The sequence below is a fragment of the Candoia aspera genome, chromosome 4, assembly GCF_035149785.1.
Source record: "Candoia aspera isolate rCanAsp1 chromosome 4, rCanAsp1.hap2, whole genome shotgun sequence".
In the NCBI taxonomy this organism is placed as follows: domain Eukaryota; kingdom Metazoa; phylum Chordata; class Lepidosauria; order Squamata; family Boidae; genus Candoia; species Candoia aspera.
This window is the reverse complement of record NC_086156.1, coordinates 80,226,971-80,245,826: the sequence shown is the minus strand read 5'-3', so window position 1 is coordinate 80,245,826 and position 18,856 is coordinate 80,226,971. Positions and strand designations below refer to the sequence as shown.

Genomic DNA, 18,856 nt, shown 5'->3' with positions numbered 1-18,856 from the left:
CCTGCCCTGGTGAGGGATCATAGTATTTGAAGGAAGGAGGCCTCTTCCTGTATGCCTTTGTGAGCTGGGGGTTAAAAGTAAAATAAAAAGTGTCTCGATTTCATAAGGAACAAGGATGAAGAATTTGACCTTTAAAACATTTTGCATATGCATCAAAAGGGAACAGGGAAGTGACAGCTTATCTATTGTAAAATTGGTGATGGGGCAAGGTAAGGTGCCTAAAACAGAGGGGCAAGGTAAAGAAAAACCCCTGTATGTGCCTAAAACAAAAGGGGAAGTATGCCATCGGACCCTGAACTCGTGGGGTGGAGGATACGGGTGTTAGATAAAGTTATTTAGGTTAGAAATTTGTAGTTAATTGCGTATAAACTGCTGGCTGGCGCCAGCAAAGATATGCTTGAGTAGGATGAGACCCTGAAACAAGTAGGTGATAAGAGTTGCAGGAACATCCTGCTGACATGTAAAATCCAGCAATCAAGGATACTTGTGAAGTAAGATTGTGAGCTGAGCCCCCGGAGAGGGGGAGGATAGATAGGGTATAAAAGTTTTGTGTTAACTTCGTTCAGGGTTCCTTCCTACACGAGGGAACCCGCCTTTGCAAACGCGTTACCAAATAAACTCCTTTCTTTGTATCATCGAACCTGGGTGATTGGAATTCTTCAGGGAGATTTTTCCCGCTGACACCTTTCTGTGCTGGTAGGATGACTTTTTACCAGGGATGCAGTGGCGCTGCGTGTTAAACCGCTGAGCTGTCAATCGGAAGGTCGGCGGTTTGAAACCGCGCGGCGGGGTGAGCTCCCGTTGCTAGTCCCAGCTCCTGCTCACCTAGCAGTTCGAAAACATGCAAATGTGAGTAGATCAATAGGTACTGCTTCGGCCGTGTCGTCATGCTGGCCACATGACCCGGAAGTGTCCACGGACAACGCCGGCTCTAACGGCTTAGAAACGGAGATGAGCACCGCCCCCTAGAGTCGGACACAACTGGACTCTACGTCAAGGGAAACCTTTACCTTTATCTAGGATGACTTTAGAGACCCTGTTTCAGGTATCTTTCCATCCTAAGGGGTGGCAAGTGGCTCCCCAGAAGGTTTTCTTACTGATACTGTCACGGGTCTGGAATATCTTCATCAATGAGGCATGCCTCATGCCTACTTTACTGCTTTCCTGGTGCCAGGCAAGGACCCCTTTTTAGAATTCTCTCAGGCTTTTAAATGTATACGTATATTAGTATTTTAAATGTATGTGTTGCATAGAAACTTTTAAATTTGTCTCAAATGAATTGAGCTTGATAATATTCAAAACAAGTAAAGATACATATGAAGAAACAATCTAGTCTCTATAGCAGCAACTTGTTGGCTGAATGTGATATTAAAAAATCAGGCAGAGACGCTGGGAGGAGGAGGATTAGCCAGAAGACAGAATATTTCCATTGAATGGATTAAAAAAAGAAAAGAAAAATTAGCATCTAAAATTATAATCCACATAACTCCACTCGCAATTACAAAAATCAGTAAATCATGTACTAATAAATGTTGGAAATGTTGTGGTACAGAAGAAACATAGTATGGAGAGGGCTTTGGTCACCCTTGTCAATTACTTGTGGCAGGCTCAGGATAGGGGTGGCGTGTCCATCTCGGCTCTCTCTGCAGCTTTCAGTATCATCAACCATGGTATCATTCTTGATCAACTGAGAACGGGTGAACCACTCTGTGGTGGTTCTCCTTCATCCAAGGCCAGTTCTGGTCAGTGTTGGTGGGAGGGAAGCCGTCAAGCCCTAGGCCCTTACTTTGCAGGGTGCCTCAGGGCTCTGCCCTCTCCCCCCTCCCTTTTAATATCTACACGAAGCTGCTGGGATAGGTCATCTGTCAGTTCGGGTGAGGTATCATCAATATGCCAATGATACCCAGCTATACATGTCTGTCCCTGGCCATCCAAGTGAAACTGTCAAGGTTCTTTCCCAGTGTCTGGAGGCTGTGAGAGTCTGGAAGAACAGGTTGTAGCTCAAGCCTGCCAAGACTAAATGGCTATGGTTTTTGGATCATCCAGATCTGGTAGGTGCAGAATTTCCATCTTTGGTTCTGGATGGGGTGGCACTACCCCATTCAGACTTGGTGAGCAATCTGTTGGTTCTCCTACTCAAAGATCAAGTGGTAGCTTGGGGAACCTTTGCACAACTGTGTCTTGAGTACCAGTTGCACCCATTTCTGGACCAGGAGGCCCTGCTCATTGTCACTCACACCTTGGTCACCCCTCAATTGGACTATTGCAGTGCACTCTATATGTGGCAGCCCTTGAAAACCATCCAGAAGCTTCAGTTGGTCCAGAATGCAGAGGAGGTAGTTATGGGCGCATCTCATTATGCTTACATAACACCACTACTCCGCAAGCTGCACTGGTTACCAATAGGCTTCTGGGTGCAATTCAAGGTGCTGATGGTTACCTTTAAAGCCCTACATGCCATGGGGCCGAGTTACTTGAGGGACCACCTTCTCCCAAGAATATCTGTCCGCCCCACATGGTCCCACAGGGAAGGCACGCTCAAGGTTTCTTCTTTTAAAGCTTGTCATCTTATAGGACCTAGGAAGCATGCCTTTTCTGTGGAACAATCTGCCCCAACTCTTCTCATCTTTAGGAAAGCCGTTAAGACCTTGATCTTCCCCAGGTATTGTGGGCCAGTTGAGCAGGACAACACAAATACCCTGTGGATATTTTGTTGTATGCTTGGTTGCCATTTTACATTTTGTATTTATATATTGTCTCTTTGTTGTTATATGGTTTTGTTTTTTCTTATTGATTTATTGTGTTTATACTGCATGCTGCCCAGAGCCACACTGTCTGAGTTGGGCAACCTTATAAATCTTTCAATAAATAAATAAATAAATAAATAAATTTTATTGTATGTGGTGGTCATAGAAGAAACTCCTGAACATATGCTGTCATTTTCTAGTTCCCACTGAAGCCACATGTGCTTTTTAGAGTGCCAGAAAAAGCATTTAAATATCCAAGAATATTGTATGTGGATAAAGGATTGGATACATCCATAGTAAATATCTATTCGCTCATTGAAAGAAGTGAGATTCTACAATCTGCCTGGGCAGTGCATAATTGCTCTTTGATTCTTCCTAATGTTTAATGTAAACCTATCTATCTGAATTCAACTGTACTCTTTCTTGTCAAAGCTGAGAGAGAGAGAGAGAGAGAATGAATGATAGACAGATCCTCTGTTCTCCCTTTTCTCCTTTCTAACTTGTAGAAGGAACTACTACTTAGTCCAAAGATCTGTTCCTTATATTCAAAACAGAATGTTTTATTAGAGGTGTTTCGTGTTATCCATTTGACAAGACACTCAAAGTAACTAGCAATAAAAATTTTAAAAAGTCAAATGCAAAACATTTGTTTTTATTTATTTTCTATCCTGCCTTTATTGTTTTTATAAATAAGTCGAGGCAGGGAACATACTTAATTCTCCTTCATCCTCCTATTTTCCCCACAACAGCAACCCTGCGAGGTGAGTTGTTGGGCTGAGAGAGTGTGACTGGCCCAAGGTCACCCAGCCAGCTTTCAGGCCTAAGGTGGGACTAGAACTCTCAGTCTCCTGGTTTCTAGCCCGGAGCCTTAACCACTAGACCAAACATAAAAAACGATTAATCAGTAACCAGCTGTTTGGAATTTTCTGGTCACTTCCCAGCCTTCAGAAAGAAATGGTATTTATCACCACTTCCACACTCAGAACATAGTGTGCTCCATACCCCATATATCTGCTGGAAGGTATTGATGCTGTGGCTTTTTGGATCTTGTCCTTTAGTTTCTACCCAGAGGTAGATACTATGGGTACTTTATTATAGTACCTGTATGAGAAGGATTTATCTCTAGCTTTGCCTCATTATTCAAACAACTTAAAAGCCTCTCACAAGTAAGCCTGCACACCTCTTTGGAAGATTTCCTCGCAAATACACAGGCACTAGTAGCAACCTGTCCCAGAGTTGGCTTGGAATTGGCTTCTATATTATTGAAGCCAACCTGGTAGTTTATGCAGGTGGATCGTGAAGAAACAGTGCTTATCCAAGAACCAATTTCAGGAAGCTGGGGGAATAGCCTAAATTGCAAGATCTTAGTTACGTAGGGAATTGCCTATTCAAACAGAGCATTAAACCATGTATTTTCTACAGTGACCGCTGCTCTTCAGGATTTCTGACAAATTCGTAACTGAAATACTAGGGATTGAACATGAGCATTCTAGCATGAGAAGTATATGCTTTATGACCAAAAGACCTCTCCAAAAGTCTTGCTTCCATTAGAAGTTAAGAACAATTGTAATTGCTCAGCTTAAGTCTGATTATGCCTATTTAACGTATGCCAAATATATTTCTAATATATGCTAGCATTTTCCCACATAGTTTTTTTGTTTTGAAATCCTACAACATTTCTGCAACATGTTCTGTTGCACAGATTCAACTGGATTAGAATTTAAGCAACGTCATTTAAACCTTATAGCACAGCTGGTTCAACTCTCTCTTAGGCAAAAAAAATTTCTTGTCCTTGTTTTAAATACTTATCTCTGTCTGTGGGAATACATCTTCCTTCCAAGAATTTCTGTGGATTGAAATCCTTTTACCCAGTTCCCAACAGAAACCAAGAAAAAATATCTACATTTGGGAAAATCAAACACAACGGGGATGTGAGGCATATGCTCATCTTTCTTCAGACCCATTTTAGGTAATCATTCTGAAACTGATGTGGGAAACAGTGATCTGGTTCACACTTGCACTAAGTTATGGATTATTTAACATTTCTTTTTTAAAAATAAACCACAATCAGCTGAGTCTGCACAGCATATTAAGCCATAAAAACAGTATACAAAATGTAGTGGCTGGAGAGAGCCATGTAAAAAGTGTCTGAACAGCAGTTTGGATCTGAAGCCAGAAAGCTGCTTTGAGGTGCATTGGTATGTATCTGCAGCTCCTTAAACCAAATATTTCTTTTCCTGAGATTGTGCTGTGGCTGAAAAGGGCAGCCAAGTAATTACAGGAAAAGATGTACTGCTCCGAAGCATCTTTTTGCCTGCAAATAGAAGGGTTCCACAGCCTTACTCTATGTATCCTTTGAAGTACATCAAGCCTTCATTTTGCCTCTCCTTGACCACAAGAGGGCACATCTGTACAGTAATGAAACCCAGAAATCATTACAGAAATTAGACTTTGTGATATATATGTATCTGCGTGGGTGTAAATATAACTGTCACTTAGGAAGAGTAAGGCACTGTGAAAGATTATGACAGGCAGGAAAATAACAAAACATGAGGACTAAGAACTCAGAAGAGGTTTGGGGAAATTGTCCTAACTAGGTAAGTTAGTCTTTCCCAACAGATTAGTTAGACCATACAAATATTATCACATGTTCCATATTGAGAGGATAATGGGAATTGTGGACCTACACATCTGGAAGGCAACTAGTGGGGACAGTTAGGGTACTCTCCCTAAAGTATTTCTAAGTCCATGAAGAAGCAACACTGGTTCATCTCAAAGTCCTGTATAAGCCAGCCACATGGTTCTAGAATGGCAACATTATTTGAATCCTTCCCTCCACTCTCCAAGATGTTTGTATTCATTTTGGAAGGGCATCCTGGAAGGATAATCCTAGTAGGATTAGGATTATCCTACAAACCAATATTTGAACTGAAATCAGTATGCATCTTCTCTTCCATTATTATTTCATTGTTTCATTATTATAGCCATAAGGGGCAAAGGAAAACATGTCTGTATAGTTCTTTAGTTCCAGGAGTCTTCCTTATTCTAGTCTGACTTTTCACACAAAACTAATATGGCTTTGCTTATAGAGGTCTTGCAGAAATTATGAGCAATTTCCTCTATAGGCACTTTTTCAGAGAAGCAAAACCACACTGGTCTCAGTGACATAGAACAATCTACAGGGAGGAAAATGGCTGAGTAGGGCTATAGGTTGTTTTAAGGAGGAGCCAAACAAGAAGGCCTTGTGATCATCTATCCAAGTCAATAGCACTCATTCCTGTTAATGCAGTCATGCCTCTATACACTTTTGAGTTTGAGCCAGCCCTGGAGTAGTTGGGTACCCTGGGCAGGTACCTCTAAGATCATATGCTGAATTTCTGCCAATGATTATGAACCATACTCAAATTCTACCCATTAGGAGAATTACTTCCAAGACTTTGTGCACAGCCTGATGCATCTCTTTTTCTGACAGCGGAACAGTAGGCCTTTTCTCCCATATAGCTGTAGTTCTACTTGGACGCTGGAACCTATATTAAAAAAATCAGAGTCAGTTTTGACTCAGAAAACCAACACAAGTACAAAGCTGGAATCAATGATCCAAAGAGTTATACTGAGAACAGCATGTCTCCATCACACTGCCATCAAATGACTGTACTTCATGGCAGAGGGGTAATATTTGAGAAATATCTTTGTAGCTATGTCCAGTGTGTTGCCAGTAGCCTTTGTTGGATACTGTTTTCCATTGTAGATAAATCCCCTTTCTACTTTGATGACAGCTTGGTTAAATTGATCCTGGTGAAAAGATGTTCCAGAACTGAGGCATTTCACCAAGGTAATAATGAAAAGATTCCAACGCATCTTATAATAGTCCAGCATCAGCCCTCCAAGCTGTTTGTTGGCATAGTCCAAAATGTTGCCATCAGGTCCCCAAAGAGTCAGCTGGTTGCGTGCACTGAAGTCATACAACTGTTCCTCTTTTTTGCTGGTGGCCATTTTGCGGGCAGCCTCCAGCCAGGACCCCAGCAAAAAATGCCTGTCACTGGAGAGAAGACTGTCTAGTTCTGGAAGAAGATCATAGATCAGAACACCACCAGTTATCAGGAGTTGTGATAGCACATGTCTCTGAAAAGCCTGTTTGATTTCCAAGTAGTAATCATTCACTAGCTGTTGCAGAGCTTGACGTACCACATCCACCAGGTCATAGCAGAAGGTGCTGCTGTTGCCAAGTTCACCAGAAGAATTTTGAAACAGCCGCCAGGCTTCATAGACATCACTCTTGTTGTACCAGACCTCGGTGTTCATCCGAAAAGAAGGACGGCGAACAAGTGGGCTGTGGTTGTGATTTACACAAGGCCCTGAACAATTGTAGACGCTCTGGAACAGCAGCTGCCAGGCCTTTATTGCCTGCATGTTTTTGACACCGTACCGCTCTGTAGTATATGTGGCAACCCACTGTTGTAGATTTACTGGCTCTTTGAGCCAACCTAAATCTGTCATGAGCTCATATATCACATCATTTTGCTCAATACCTTCAGGGGTGAGGCCAATGCCAATCATAGTAGAGTTGAGAAAACGTCTGGCTTCAAAAGGACCCTGGTTGATGCTCTCCACTGTGCCAAAAAGGCCATGGTTCCCACCAAAGTTGTGAAGCATGCACCAAATGAAGGGCTGCCCATAGAAGGACTCAGTCCAGAGGTAGACAGGCATCGATTCAGCAAAGAGGTCCAGCACCACCATCCTGCCTATAGGTACACCTTGAAGGAGGGCTTTAACTTGAGCAGGTTGCCAGAAGTCTCTTTGATGCTGGAAAAGCCAACCCTGCATCAGCCATACGGCGCGGGGGTCAGCTATGAGGAGAGGCATAGTCCAAACAAAGCAATGGAAAAAATACAGATTCAGACAGTTACTTCTACACTGTACTCTATCTATTTCTTGAGAAAATATAGATTCAGTTTGTTTCTGTTTACAAAACTGCAACACTGTTAGCATACTGTACTCTTTTCGTTTATCAACCTAAAATCATTTATATGTCTGCCCTGGATTTCTGTGGGAAGAAAACTTGGAAATATACTTTTCTGGCTCTGATTTTTTGGTTACAGATCCAGCAGTCACAGCAATACAATTCATACAGTTAATCATAACCTGAAAACCTATGGCCATAAATCCATTGCACGTAAACATAATATGAAAGTTAGTGTGGTGCAGTGGATGGATTAAAGCTGATGAAGCCTTGGTTGAAATCTCTATTCAGTCAGATAACTGGAAGGCCTTGGACAAATCACTATCTCCTGGTTTAATCTTTCTCACAGAGATAGTACAAGAATAAAAATATGAAATGCTATGAATGCCCTGAACTCCATGGTAGAAGAGCAGGACATAAATTTATTTATATAAAAAAACCCTAAATGCATCATTCCATTGATCAGAGTTGGTATGATTTTGGTGCTGTGCTTCATTTCTAGCTCAAAATTATGCAGAATAATATATCTGAGCAACATGTGAACATATGAAACTACCCTATTCCAAGGCAACGAAGAACTAACAATTGTATATACATAATTTAAAGAAAAGCAAAAGAAAAGCTACAAAGCTCATGAGTTCTTTTAACCAAATTCTCAGCAACAAGAAGCAGAATAATGCCCACCTTTGAATAAATAAGCACAAATCCTTTCATATGCTCTAGCTAACTAACACTGGGCAAAAATGTTCACATGATGTATATGTTTCTTTGCAGTTCAGCAAAGAAAGGACCATCTTACCCCACATGGCCATCACAGAAATGTTGCAGTTAGTCACCAAGGGAAGTGAGTCTGGTGGTAATGTGAGAGTGGGCCTTCTTTATAGCAGCACCCCAGGAGTGGAAGAAGCTTGATAAGCTTCTTGGTGATCGTTTTTAGGGAAACTGTTCTTATTTCATCAGATTTTTAATAGTTTATTTGCAAACTTGGCTGGTAACTGCTTTAATGGTGTTCTTATTGACTGGGATTCTTCTTCTTATTGTGAACTGCCAGTGAGCTCCTTATGGGAGAAAAGCTTGTTTATAAATGTTTTAGTGTATTGTTTAAAAAATACACTGAATTTCCACAGCCTTTACAGATCTTAATTCACCATTTAAAATGTTGTGAAGAGGCTCTACTATTATCCTTGCAATACGCATGGCTCAATGGGCTAAAAATAATGTGGGCTAAAGATGAGCAGAGATAAAAAGAGGAGAAACAGGGAGGGGGCCCTGTCACATCATACCTCCTGTCATGGAGTGGAAGACAGCTGCGCTGACCTTGGAGAGATAGGTGGTATTTGATGAGAGTGGGCGCATCTCATTGAAGGTGTCAGCACTGTATACATGATCTGTACCAAACTCTTTGATCAGCTCCTTCAGAAAGAGGGTCCCTATGACCTGAAACATGGGATCTTCAGGGGACAAGAGATAGGTGCATGAATAGGTGCAATCAAAGTGACTCCAGCTCCCCAGCTGTGTGGCATTGACCTGCGGAAAAGCCCTGTGACATGGGAAAAACATTGTGAAACGGATTATAACGTCAACACCAAATTCACTGTGTTGTGTGCTACGTGCTATAAGTTTCTGCAGGAAGATTTAGACTTAGGACAAAGAGAATACCAATGATCATGGTGGCAGAAATCCAGAATATTACAAAATCTGGTAATTTCAATGCAAGAAATGCACTCAAAATCATGTATCCCTGTTGTATCTTCTCCACTGTTCTTTGGACCCAGATGTCAAGAGGGCTAGTTAATAATAAGGAAAAATATATACTGCATGAGCTTAAAGCACTTCTCAGAATGATTAGTTAAACTCATTCTAAATTTTCCCCCAGGAGTTCTCTCTTATTCCAGCATTGGCTTTCACATGAATATTCCCCTCAACACTTCACTCGCCCTCCACCTCACAAAAGTCCAACATCCTCTAATCTAGGTCCTCACTGTTTGGGCCAGCCAAATCCCTTGGAGAACGGCCACTGTGGCCACTGCTTGGTGGATAAGCACATCTTTCCATGGAAGAGAGTCCCAAGTTCAAGAATCCCCTTTCCAGGAAGTCTGAAAACCTTGGGGGCTGCTGCCAGTGAGTATAGGCCAGCCTTTCGAAATGTATGCCTTCCAGCTGAATTACAAGGCCAATGACCACACTGGCTGGGGACTGATGGAATTGTTAATCTAACAAAGCTGGCCAGTAGATGTTAAGGAAAAAGGATGTAGACAATGCTTGGCCAGATGGAAAACAGTCTATCCCGGTAGGAGACAGCTTCTTGTATATTCAGCCCAACTCATTTTGTTGATTTATGTGAAGCATGGCCAACCTTTACCTTAAAATGCCTTGGGGGATATGCCCAGAGAAGGCAGGCAGCACTGTCAACATACCCAGAGACCTCATTCTCTCTAGGATCCTGTACTGGGAAGGCAAAAGAGGAAGGATGGAGCAATGAAGCAAAGCCCACAGAATAATCCACACTGTGCCCCGCTACACCCATAAAATTGGTCCAGAAGAAGGCACATGTTCTAGAAAGGGCTGTGCATTCTGTGGACCAATATGATATGAGATCTATGACTTAATTTTCTGATAATTCCTGTTTTACTCAGAATCATGGTGTGTAGGGTCAATACTGGACAACAATTGAAGCTAGATAGACTATTTATCTATTTAATTCTCTCCCTTTTGCATCTCCAGAATTTTCAATGGTGTGGGGGTTCAGGAGTTCACTATAAAGACTCCCATAACATTCTAAAAAAGAAAAGAAAAGAAATAAATTGCAAATATCCCTGATTTATTAAATCAGCTGATGAACCTAGAATAGTGGCTGGGAACACACTCTTGACTAGTTGTGATGCTCACCTGATGATCACAGACAAGCCATTATCTTCTACAATGACTCTGGCCATACAGTGCAAGAACCCATCCCCATGTAAGCCAATCTGAGCTGAGAGGAAGAAGAATAAGGGTACCACATGAGTAACATTAGGTAAAGGTAAAGGTGTCCCTTGACGTAAAGTCCAGTCGTGTCCGACTCTAGGGGGCGGTGCTCATCTCCGTTTCTAAGCCTTAGAGCCGGCGTTGTCCATAGGACACTTCCGGATCATGTGGCCAGCATGACGACACGGAACGCCGTTACCTTCCCGCCGAAGCGGTACCTATTGATCTACTCACATTTGCATGTTTTCGAACTGCTAGGTGAGCAGGAGCTGGGATTAACAACGGGAGCTCACCCCACCGCGTGGTTTCGAACCGCCGACCTTCCGATCGACAGCTCAGCGGTTTAACCCGCAGCGCCACCACGTCCCTATGAGTAACATTACAAGCACCAAAAGTGCCCATGAAGCCATTTCACATACTATGAGGTGGTTATGATCAGTTTACCAAGATCATAACAGTACTGTTAATTGTAATGTCTTTAAGGTAAAGAATAGACATCCTTGTGTCTTTTAAAGTAACACAAGGAAAGGTTCTTGCCAGACAAATGCAGTACTGCTACTTTTCAGAAAGTCCAGATGCTATACACCTCCACATTTCCCCCTGTGTTACATCGCTATGAATGTCTCCTCCAGTCTTTTCCTGATATACAGACTAAAAAATATAGGGTTAGATTCCCTGGCTCAGCTTCACTGCTTTAAAACTCAATGGGGCACATTTATTTATTTATCTATCTATCCATCTATCCATCTATCTATCTATCTATCTATCTAATTTATCCCTGCCCATCTCCTCCCGTCGGGGGACTCTGGGCGGTTTACAACAATCGATTAAAGACCAAGCCCACATTCGCCTAGTATAGTTTGGTACAAAAGGCATGAAGATAAATACAGCAGGGAGACAGAGGGCACACTACGGCCGGAAACCAGGCTACAGCTTCCATATTAACCAGGACTAGGTACCTGCAAATTCAGTTGTTTCTGATGCCAGGAGAAGGGCAGCGGTCCTGCCCAAGTATGCAGATTCCCCATCCGGTTCCAGGCTAGGAAAGCAGGGCCAGTGACGTACTCGTCAATTTCTGACTGGTTTAGACCTAGGGACAAATACACCTAAAAAACAGTAGTAGAGCATGAGTGTTGCTCTGGAGAACATTCTGGTTTTAAATATTGTTACAGGCATAACAACATGCTTAATAACACATACCCGCTGCCAGATGGCTTCCTGCCCAGTGAATGCCAGTGCCATGTTAATGCCATGGAGTGCCATCCAGTCAATCTCCTGTTCCCAGCGGTCCCAGTTCCACCATACGTAGGAATAGCTGTAAGTGCAGACATTTTGATAGAAGCGGAACCTTGGGAGAAAAATGCAATGAATGCATAAACAATGAATTAAATGTAATAAAATTACTCTGAATTAAATGTAATAAAACAATGAATTAAATGTAATAAAATTACTCTGCATACATTTCATAAAGTCCCCCTTCTGTCACATTAAAAATTATAAGTTGTCCCACAACTTTGGGAGATGACTACAAGTAATAGTGCCTAGCCAACCTTGGCTGATCATGAAAATTTTGGTAGAATCAGACGTAATTAGAATTTGGATGGGAGCTCACCAGGAAATCACAGGATTGTGAGCTAGACTGGGATATTTGGGGAGAAGACATTGACCAACCACTTACGTATTTTTGCCAAGAAAAGTACGTATCCATGTAGTCAACAGGAGTCAGGCTGAACTTGAGAGTCTTTATCTTTTTACTTGGGAAAGGCACTCAATGTGGTGGGTAGACCACATGAACCCTGGGGCCTTAGGTTGTGTTCCCATACACTAGGGGTGCCAGTGATGGGAAAGGTTGACCCAACGGATGGAGATCAGCCTGTACTTCTTATCATTGCACTCTAGCCACATTTGATCTCCATGGCCTGGTAGCCTACCATTAGCAGTGAGTTTCTCAGTCAGCAGAGAGTCTCTCGATCAGCCAACCAGGAGTCTGTGAGTTCTAGTCCTGCCTTAGGCATGAAAGTCGGCTGGGTGACCTTGGACCAGTCACTCTCTCTCAGCCCAACCCACCTCACAAGGTGGTTGTTGTGGGGAAAATAGGAGGAGGAAGGAGTATTGGGTATGTTCGCCGCCTTGAGTTATTTATAAAAACAATAAAGGCAGGATAGAAAATAAATAAATAAATAAATCTGGGGCAACATGAATGAGCAGTGAATTGTTAGTTACTCCGTGTGTTATTATACTTTGATTGTCACAAAGGGGAGGGCACTCTGAGATTTGCTATCTCAATAACAAAATAACTTAGCTGGCTTTGGGTACTATACCTCTTGACTTAGATGGCAGGGGAGGAGGGAGCACTATTTATTGCGGTACCTCAGTAAGCACTGGCTGGTCCTCCTGGCTTCTACTGCTTCCCCCCTTAACTCAGAAAGCTGTTGCAGCAGCACAAGGAGCCCTGCGGATGCTACATCCTGCTTTGGCTCTGTTTGGAAGGCCACAGAACTGAGTATTAGAAATATCACAGTGATTAAAATGCTCTTTGAGCAACTGGTGGGTGTGTGCTAGGTCAACAATGTTATTTGAACGTCACACGTATTAAGAGAAGCTGCTGTAACTCACAGGTCATCCCCTTGGGTTGGTGGTGTTCTTCAACAATTGCTTTTCCCAGGGTTTGACACACCAACTCTTTCATGTAGCACAGTTAAGTCACACTTATCTGTCTCATCAGAATATTTGCCTGTAAGTCAAGGGATAGTTCTAGTCCCCCCAAAATGTCTACGCTAAATTGATTTGATCTCTGAAAAACAGAAATGGTCAGACATAGCACAAGGAGCACAGCTGCAAAACAGGGGTGTCCCCATGGTCACTGGTCTCAGTCAAGTGGAATGGAAAGGGAGGGAGACAACCAGCCCCCTCACTCCTGTGATTGAGATGAGCATTCATTTCTTCACAATATGAGTAAAAATGCTAGGTACTGTACAAAATATTGGAGCAACCCCAGCCCTGAGGAATAACCTTCCCCTTGAGATCCAGTAGGCTCACAACCTCTTAGCCTTCCGTAAATTGGTGAAGAGCTGGCTTTCCCCTCAGACACAGGCACAGAAAGGTTGGAGCCCAGGGATTGAAGAGATGAATGGATATAGTTATGGACTGGGTGCCTGGTTTTTCTTGATTTTCCTCTCCCCTCCCCTCTTCATACTGGTGTTGTTGTGTTTTTATCATTCTTGTTAGCTGCCCAGAGTTGTGTGCTACAAGATGGGCAGCCATATAAATGTTTTAAATACATACATACTCACTCAAAGATTACCTGTCTAAAACAGATCCTTACCAACCAGATGTATTTTGGGAAGGGCAGGACATTTCTAGGGGACCTAGATACATCCATTCCATCCATCCATCTGCAACAAGATTAGACTCCAATCCTAAACTAGGACACTAAAATGAAGAAAACTAGGAGTGAATCTGATTGTGATTAAATTGTTCAATAAATTCTAGTACTGTACTAAAAGCCAAAAAGGCATTATTTCTTTTTAAAAAATCAATTCATATTTTGGCTCAGCAGGGGATATAATCCTCTCCTCCCAATTTTGACCCTGACTCTAATCATTGGACCATGAAGTTCAAGTAAAATGCACACTTGCAAGCTTAAGGTCGGCATACTTCTGCTGTACCAAATTGGAATCCATCATTCCTCCCTTTTTGGTGGAATATGCACTTTAAAGTTAAAAAAAAAACCACTAGGGCTCAAGTTCATTGGGAGGTAATGCCTTCACACTGTACTTGGAAAATTATTTCTGCTCACTCTCAACTGGAAAAGGCCTGACTGAATTTTATACACTGGGAGAGACCAAGTGATCATTAATCCATGCGCATTAGTTAAGGCTGGGCTTACCACATTGCAGGCGTGAGGCTTGGAGAGAACCACTTTGCCTTAAATAACTATTGGGCAATCGGAAGTTCAGTAAGTCCCAGACACATCCTATGCCAAACATTCTGCTGAATTTCTTTTCAGCACCGAATGGTTAAAGCTCAAACGTTTCGATCCGCTGGCAGGGCGGTGAACGTAACTGAAGCAGAACTCTACTCTAAGGGCAGCTCAAAGAGATACGCCTTTACTTTCCATATTTTCAAGGCGAAGCCGGATATACTCCTGCTTCGCAAACAGAGGTTATGGAATCTTTTGCCTTCCTTCTCCTCCGATATCGAATCACCTGTTAGGACTGGTGACGATGATCTCGGTGGAGACCGGGGGCAAACTCTCCGGCAGTCGGAGCTGCGTCCCGGACCAGGAGACGTGGCAGCCGCAGAAGTCCTTCAAGTAATGGTAGATCCCCGAGGCGGCGGCCACTCCGCTGGAGCCAGAGACGTTTATCGTGCCCGGCGCCTCCGAGTGTAGCCGGTAAGTGTCAAGACCGCCAGGCCCGGCCAAAGACCGGTTCACGGACACCGCGAAGGCGGAGGCTGCCCTCGGGCCCAGAAGCCGCTCCAGTAGCTTCCGCACCGCTGTTCCCTGGCGCGCTTCTTCCGCCTCCGGCTGCAAATGAGCGATCGCCTCCCATTCCCACAAAGGCTGGGAATTGGCAGCGGCAGCAGCTGCGGCCCCCCAAAGTAAAAGCAGCCGCGGAAGCACCATCGCAGGCTCCGACGGGAAGTGCTAATGCAGGCGAAGTTCCGGGGATTGGAACGCGTCTCCCGCGCACTTCAGCCAATGGCTGCCGCACCTCCCTCGCAAGCCAATTGGTTTCCTTGCCACGCCCCCACGCCCATCGCCGGAGCAGCTGTCCGGATGGGAGAATTCCAGCCCTCTTCGATCCGCGCGCGTTCTTCACTTAAGTTAAACTTCTTTTTAAAAAAATATTACTAATGTTCAGTTCTCTTAAGTTAAACTTGATTCTGGGATGTGTTATGTAGAGACGGAGAGAGGAGGGCTGTGAGGAAAGAGGTGCCTAGCAAAAGTTTCAACGGAAGCCATAGAATTGTAAAATCGGAAGGTATCCCAAGGATCATCTAGTCCAACCCTCTACAAAGTGCAAGAAAAACAATTAAACCATCCACCGGAAGTGGCTGTCTAGCCTTTTAAGAACCTCCAAGAATAGAAACCCCGAAGTCTGAAGGAAGCTGTAAGAGATAGAAAGGCATGGAGAGCATTGATCCACAGTGACCGAGAGTACGACAGGACTGAAGGGATAGACAGAGCTTTTTCCTTGTTTCTGAGTAACCAGAGTCTCATATCACATAAGCATTTAGGGTTAGAAAACAGTATTTTTAAATCGAGAGAGTGAATCCTTCTAAACATTAAGGATTTTTTTTCTTCAGTCACGAAAAATCTTGACTAAATAAAACTGGGTTAAGATAGAAATTTGGCACAAGCTCGGTGTTACACCGCCCCCCGCTTCCCCCCTCTGGTTATTCTGATTAGTCAAGCCCATAGCAATTTTTGCTTGAAACCTAAGCAAATATCTGGAACACAGTCATGGAACTTCTGAAGGCCAATGGAAAGAAAGATGCATTCATAAAGAAGTTTCCACTTCCTCTAGATAACACAGGATGGAAAAGAGGATATGAGCAAGATACAAGAATGCTTTGCCCCACACCCACTTTCTGGTCACATTGGGATGTGTCTGTAATATCAACCTTTTCACCACCTGGTTCTTTGAGTTCCTTTTCTACTCTTTCCCCATGGGTTACTCCATGCTATTGTAGAATTTTAAGTTCCAGACATACAAAAATACTGTAAAAGAGTTATTTAAAAAGATAACAATTTGTTGTTTATTCGTTTAGTCGCTTTCGACTCTTCGTGACTTCATGGGCCTGTCCATGCCAGAGCTTCCTGTCAGTCATCACCACCCCCAGTTCCCCCAGGGACAAGTCCGTCACCTCTAGAATATCATCCATCCACCTTGCCCTTGGTCGGCCCCTCTTCCTTTTGCCTTCCACTCTCCCTAGCATCAGCATCTTCTCCAGGGTGTCCTGTCTTCTCATTATGTGGCCAAAGTATTTCAGTTTTGCCTTTAATATCATTCCCTCAAGTGAGCAGTCTGGCTTTATTTCCTGGAGGATGGACTGGTTTGATCTTCTTGCAGTCCAAGGCACTCTCAGAATTTTCCTCCAACACCACAGTTCAAAAGCATCGATCTTCCTTCTCTCAGCCTTCCTTATGGTCCAGCTCTCGCAGCTTTTTAAGTTCCAGACATACAAAATTTTAAGTTCCAGACATACAAAAATACTGTAAAAGAAAAGAGTTATTTAAAAAGATAACAATAGAAGATGTCTATTACTGTACCAAGAACTGTTCTTGTGAAGTGCTGGATTCTTCAACTGGTATACTTTGGTTATTCCATGAATTGCTCAGGGTCATGCCTACTCCTTCAGGGCCAGGCACTGCCAGATGTTTTTCAAACATGAGAGGTGAGACATCAGACAAGCAGCTGGATAATCTATAGCAACATCTCTTTCTAGTAATGGCAGTAGGTTTGGCAATAGAAATTGTCCAACTGCCAAGCCTTAGATGTTGCTACTTCTAGTCTGAAGAATGAAGCTTGATGTTATGTCTGCATCATGTATTTATGCACATAGGAATGTGTATCTATATATTGAGAGGTGTAAATCCAATATATTCAGAGGGCACCAGATTGGGAAAACCTAAATATTAATGGACAGTGGCAGGATTTTTTTGAAGGAACCTCACAACAGAGCAGCCAATGAAGCATGTTGGCTCATTTCACTTGTTGGCATAAATCATGGAAGGAATATATTCATTTAAAATATATTTATCTTGCTTTTCTACTTAAAAAGCACCCAAAGCAGGTTCAGTGCTTCTCTTGAAAGCCATAATAGGGCAGATCACTGGTTTACTGTTTTATTTTCATGCCAAGGCAGGCTAAGATTTTGTAAATAAATATTGGCCTCACTGGTGATTTAGTTTAGTATAAACTATTCCAGGTAGTAGTAGTCCATCACATTTTCAGCCACAGGTCTTTCTCAGTCTTGCTGGGATCCTTTAGCTCAACATAGATGGATTTACTCCATTCTGTGTGCAAGGAACATAATATATTACTGAACTAAAGCAATCCACACCTGTGGATATACTTAGAACGTGCATCTTCCACATTACTGATTCCTACTGGTGTTCAATTTAAAACAAAAAAATGAACAGTTTAATCACAAGCTCTGCTTTTATTTAAAAAAAAAGGGAGAAAGACTCATTTCTAGTTCTTTCTATTCCAGGTGTACTTTTAAAATCCCTATGTGGGCAATACCTGAGAAGGGGTAAACAACCAAAACAGATCAACCAACATCTCCAGTAATTAAGGGCATAATTGTTAGAAGTGTAGAACTATACAAAATAAATGCATATACTTCATCTAAGCAAATAATGGAATCAAGTTTTCTTCATATAAAGTGCCCACAATTCTAAGGACTTGTTGAACACAAAAAGGTCCTACAATATATGAAAGGCAGAAGAGGAAAAGCAGAGCATAATAGTTAAGCTGTTGGACTAGGAAGATCCTTAGCCATGAAAGCTTGCTAGGTATCAGCCCATCTTGCAAATCTGAATATGCTTCCCCCTCCCTCACTTTATCTTTGAGTAAACTAGGGAGGAGCTTGTCTGAGACATTTTCTCAAGTTACTTTCTTGGCTTAGTCTCAGGCTCTGCTTATTTGACCATTGCTTCGGTAGCAGCTCTTCCTCCTGTCCTTCAAGGCAATTCCCTATTCCCTCTACATTAGATGACTAAGGGCCAGTCATTATCTTTATACCAGTTACTTCCCAGGATTGGTGGGAAAAACTGGAGAGTGTTGTGCATGCAGCCATGAGCTCTTGGAAGAAAAACAGATATAAATCTAAGAAATACATAAACATAAACATATTAATTATAAGGGAAGGGTAAAAACTGGTCCCAGAGGAAGTGGGGAGGTGCTTCCTGGTTCTGCTCACAAGCCTAGTCCAACATCTTAACTATTATGCTCTGCTTTTCCTCTTCTGTCTTTCATATATTGTAGGACCTTTTTGTATTCAAAAAGTCCTTAGAATTGTGGGCACTTTATATGAAGAAAACTTGATTCCATTATTTGCTTAGATGAAGTATATGCATTTATTTTGTATAGTTCTACACTTCTAACAATTATGCCCTCACAAATCTTGCTTTAGATTAGAAGGTCCTGCCTTGCAGACAGAATGGGAA

General features: G+C 42.6%; 1 protein-coding gene across 2 annotated transcripts; it reads right to left on the bottom strand.

Annotated features, from left to right (window-relative positions):
• Nucleotides 1-5,219: 5,219 nt before the first annotated feature.
• NAGLU (N-acetyl-alpha-glucosaminidase) lies at nt 5,220-15,304 on the bottom strand. Of its 2 annotated transcripts, none has more exons than XM_063300741.1 (6): nt 14,883-15,304; nt 11,875-12,022; nt 11,634-11,780; nt 10,070-10,155; nt 8,991-9,247; nt 5,220-7,594 (listed from the first exon to the last, which is right to left on the bottom strand). In XM_063300741.1, exons 1-6 carry the CDS (start codon nt 15,302-15,304, stop codon nt 6,378-6,380), a joined length of 2,277 nt encoding a protein of 758 aa, XP_063156811.1. In that variant the 3' UTR covers nt 5,220-6,377. The 2 variants fall into 2 exon arrangements, with proteins under 2 accessions (XP_063156811.1, XP_063156812.1); XM_063300742.1 differs by having other exon boundaries at nt 14,564-15,003.
• Between the last annotated feature and the right edge of the window lie 3,552 nt (nt 15,305-18,856).

Excerpts from the sequence above, each read along its gene's own strand:
- NAGLU (XM_063300741.1), bottom strand. The coding sequence starts at position 15,304 with ATGGTGCTTCCGCGGCTGCTTTTACTTTGGGGGGCCGCAGCTGCTGCC. Across the intron at positions 12,023-14,882 it reads ATCGTCACCAGTCCTAACAG|GTTCCGCTTCTATCAAAATG; the intron begins GTGATTCGATAT and ends TTTTCTCCCAAG. Across the intron at positions 11,781-11,874 it reads AGGAAGCCATCTGGCAGCGG|GTGTATTTGTCCCTAGGTCT; the intron begins GTATGTGTTATT and ends ACTGTTTTTTAG.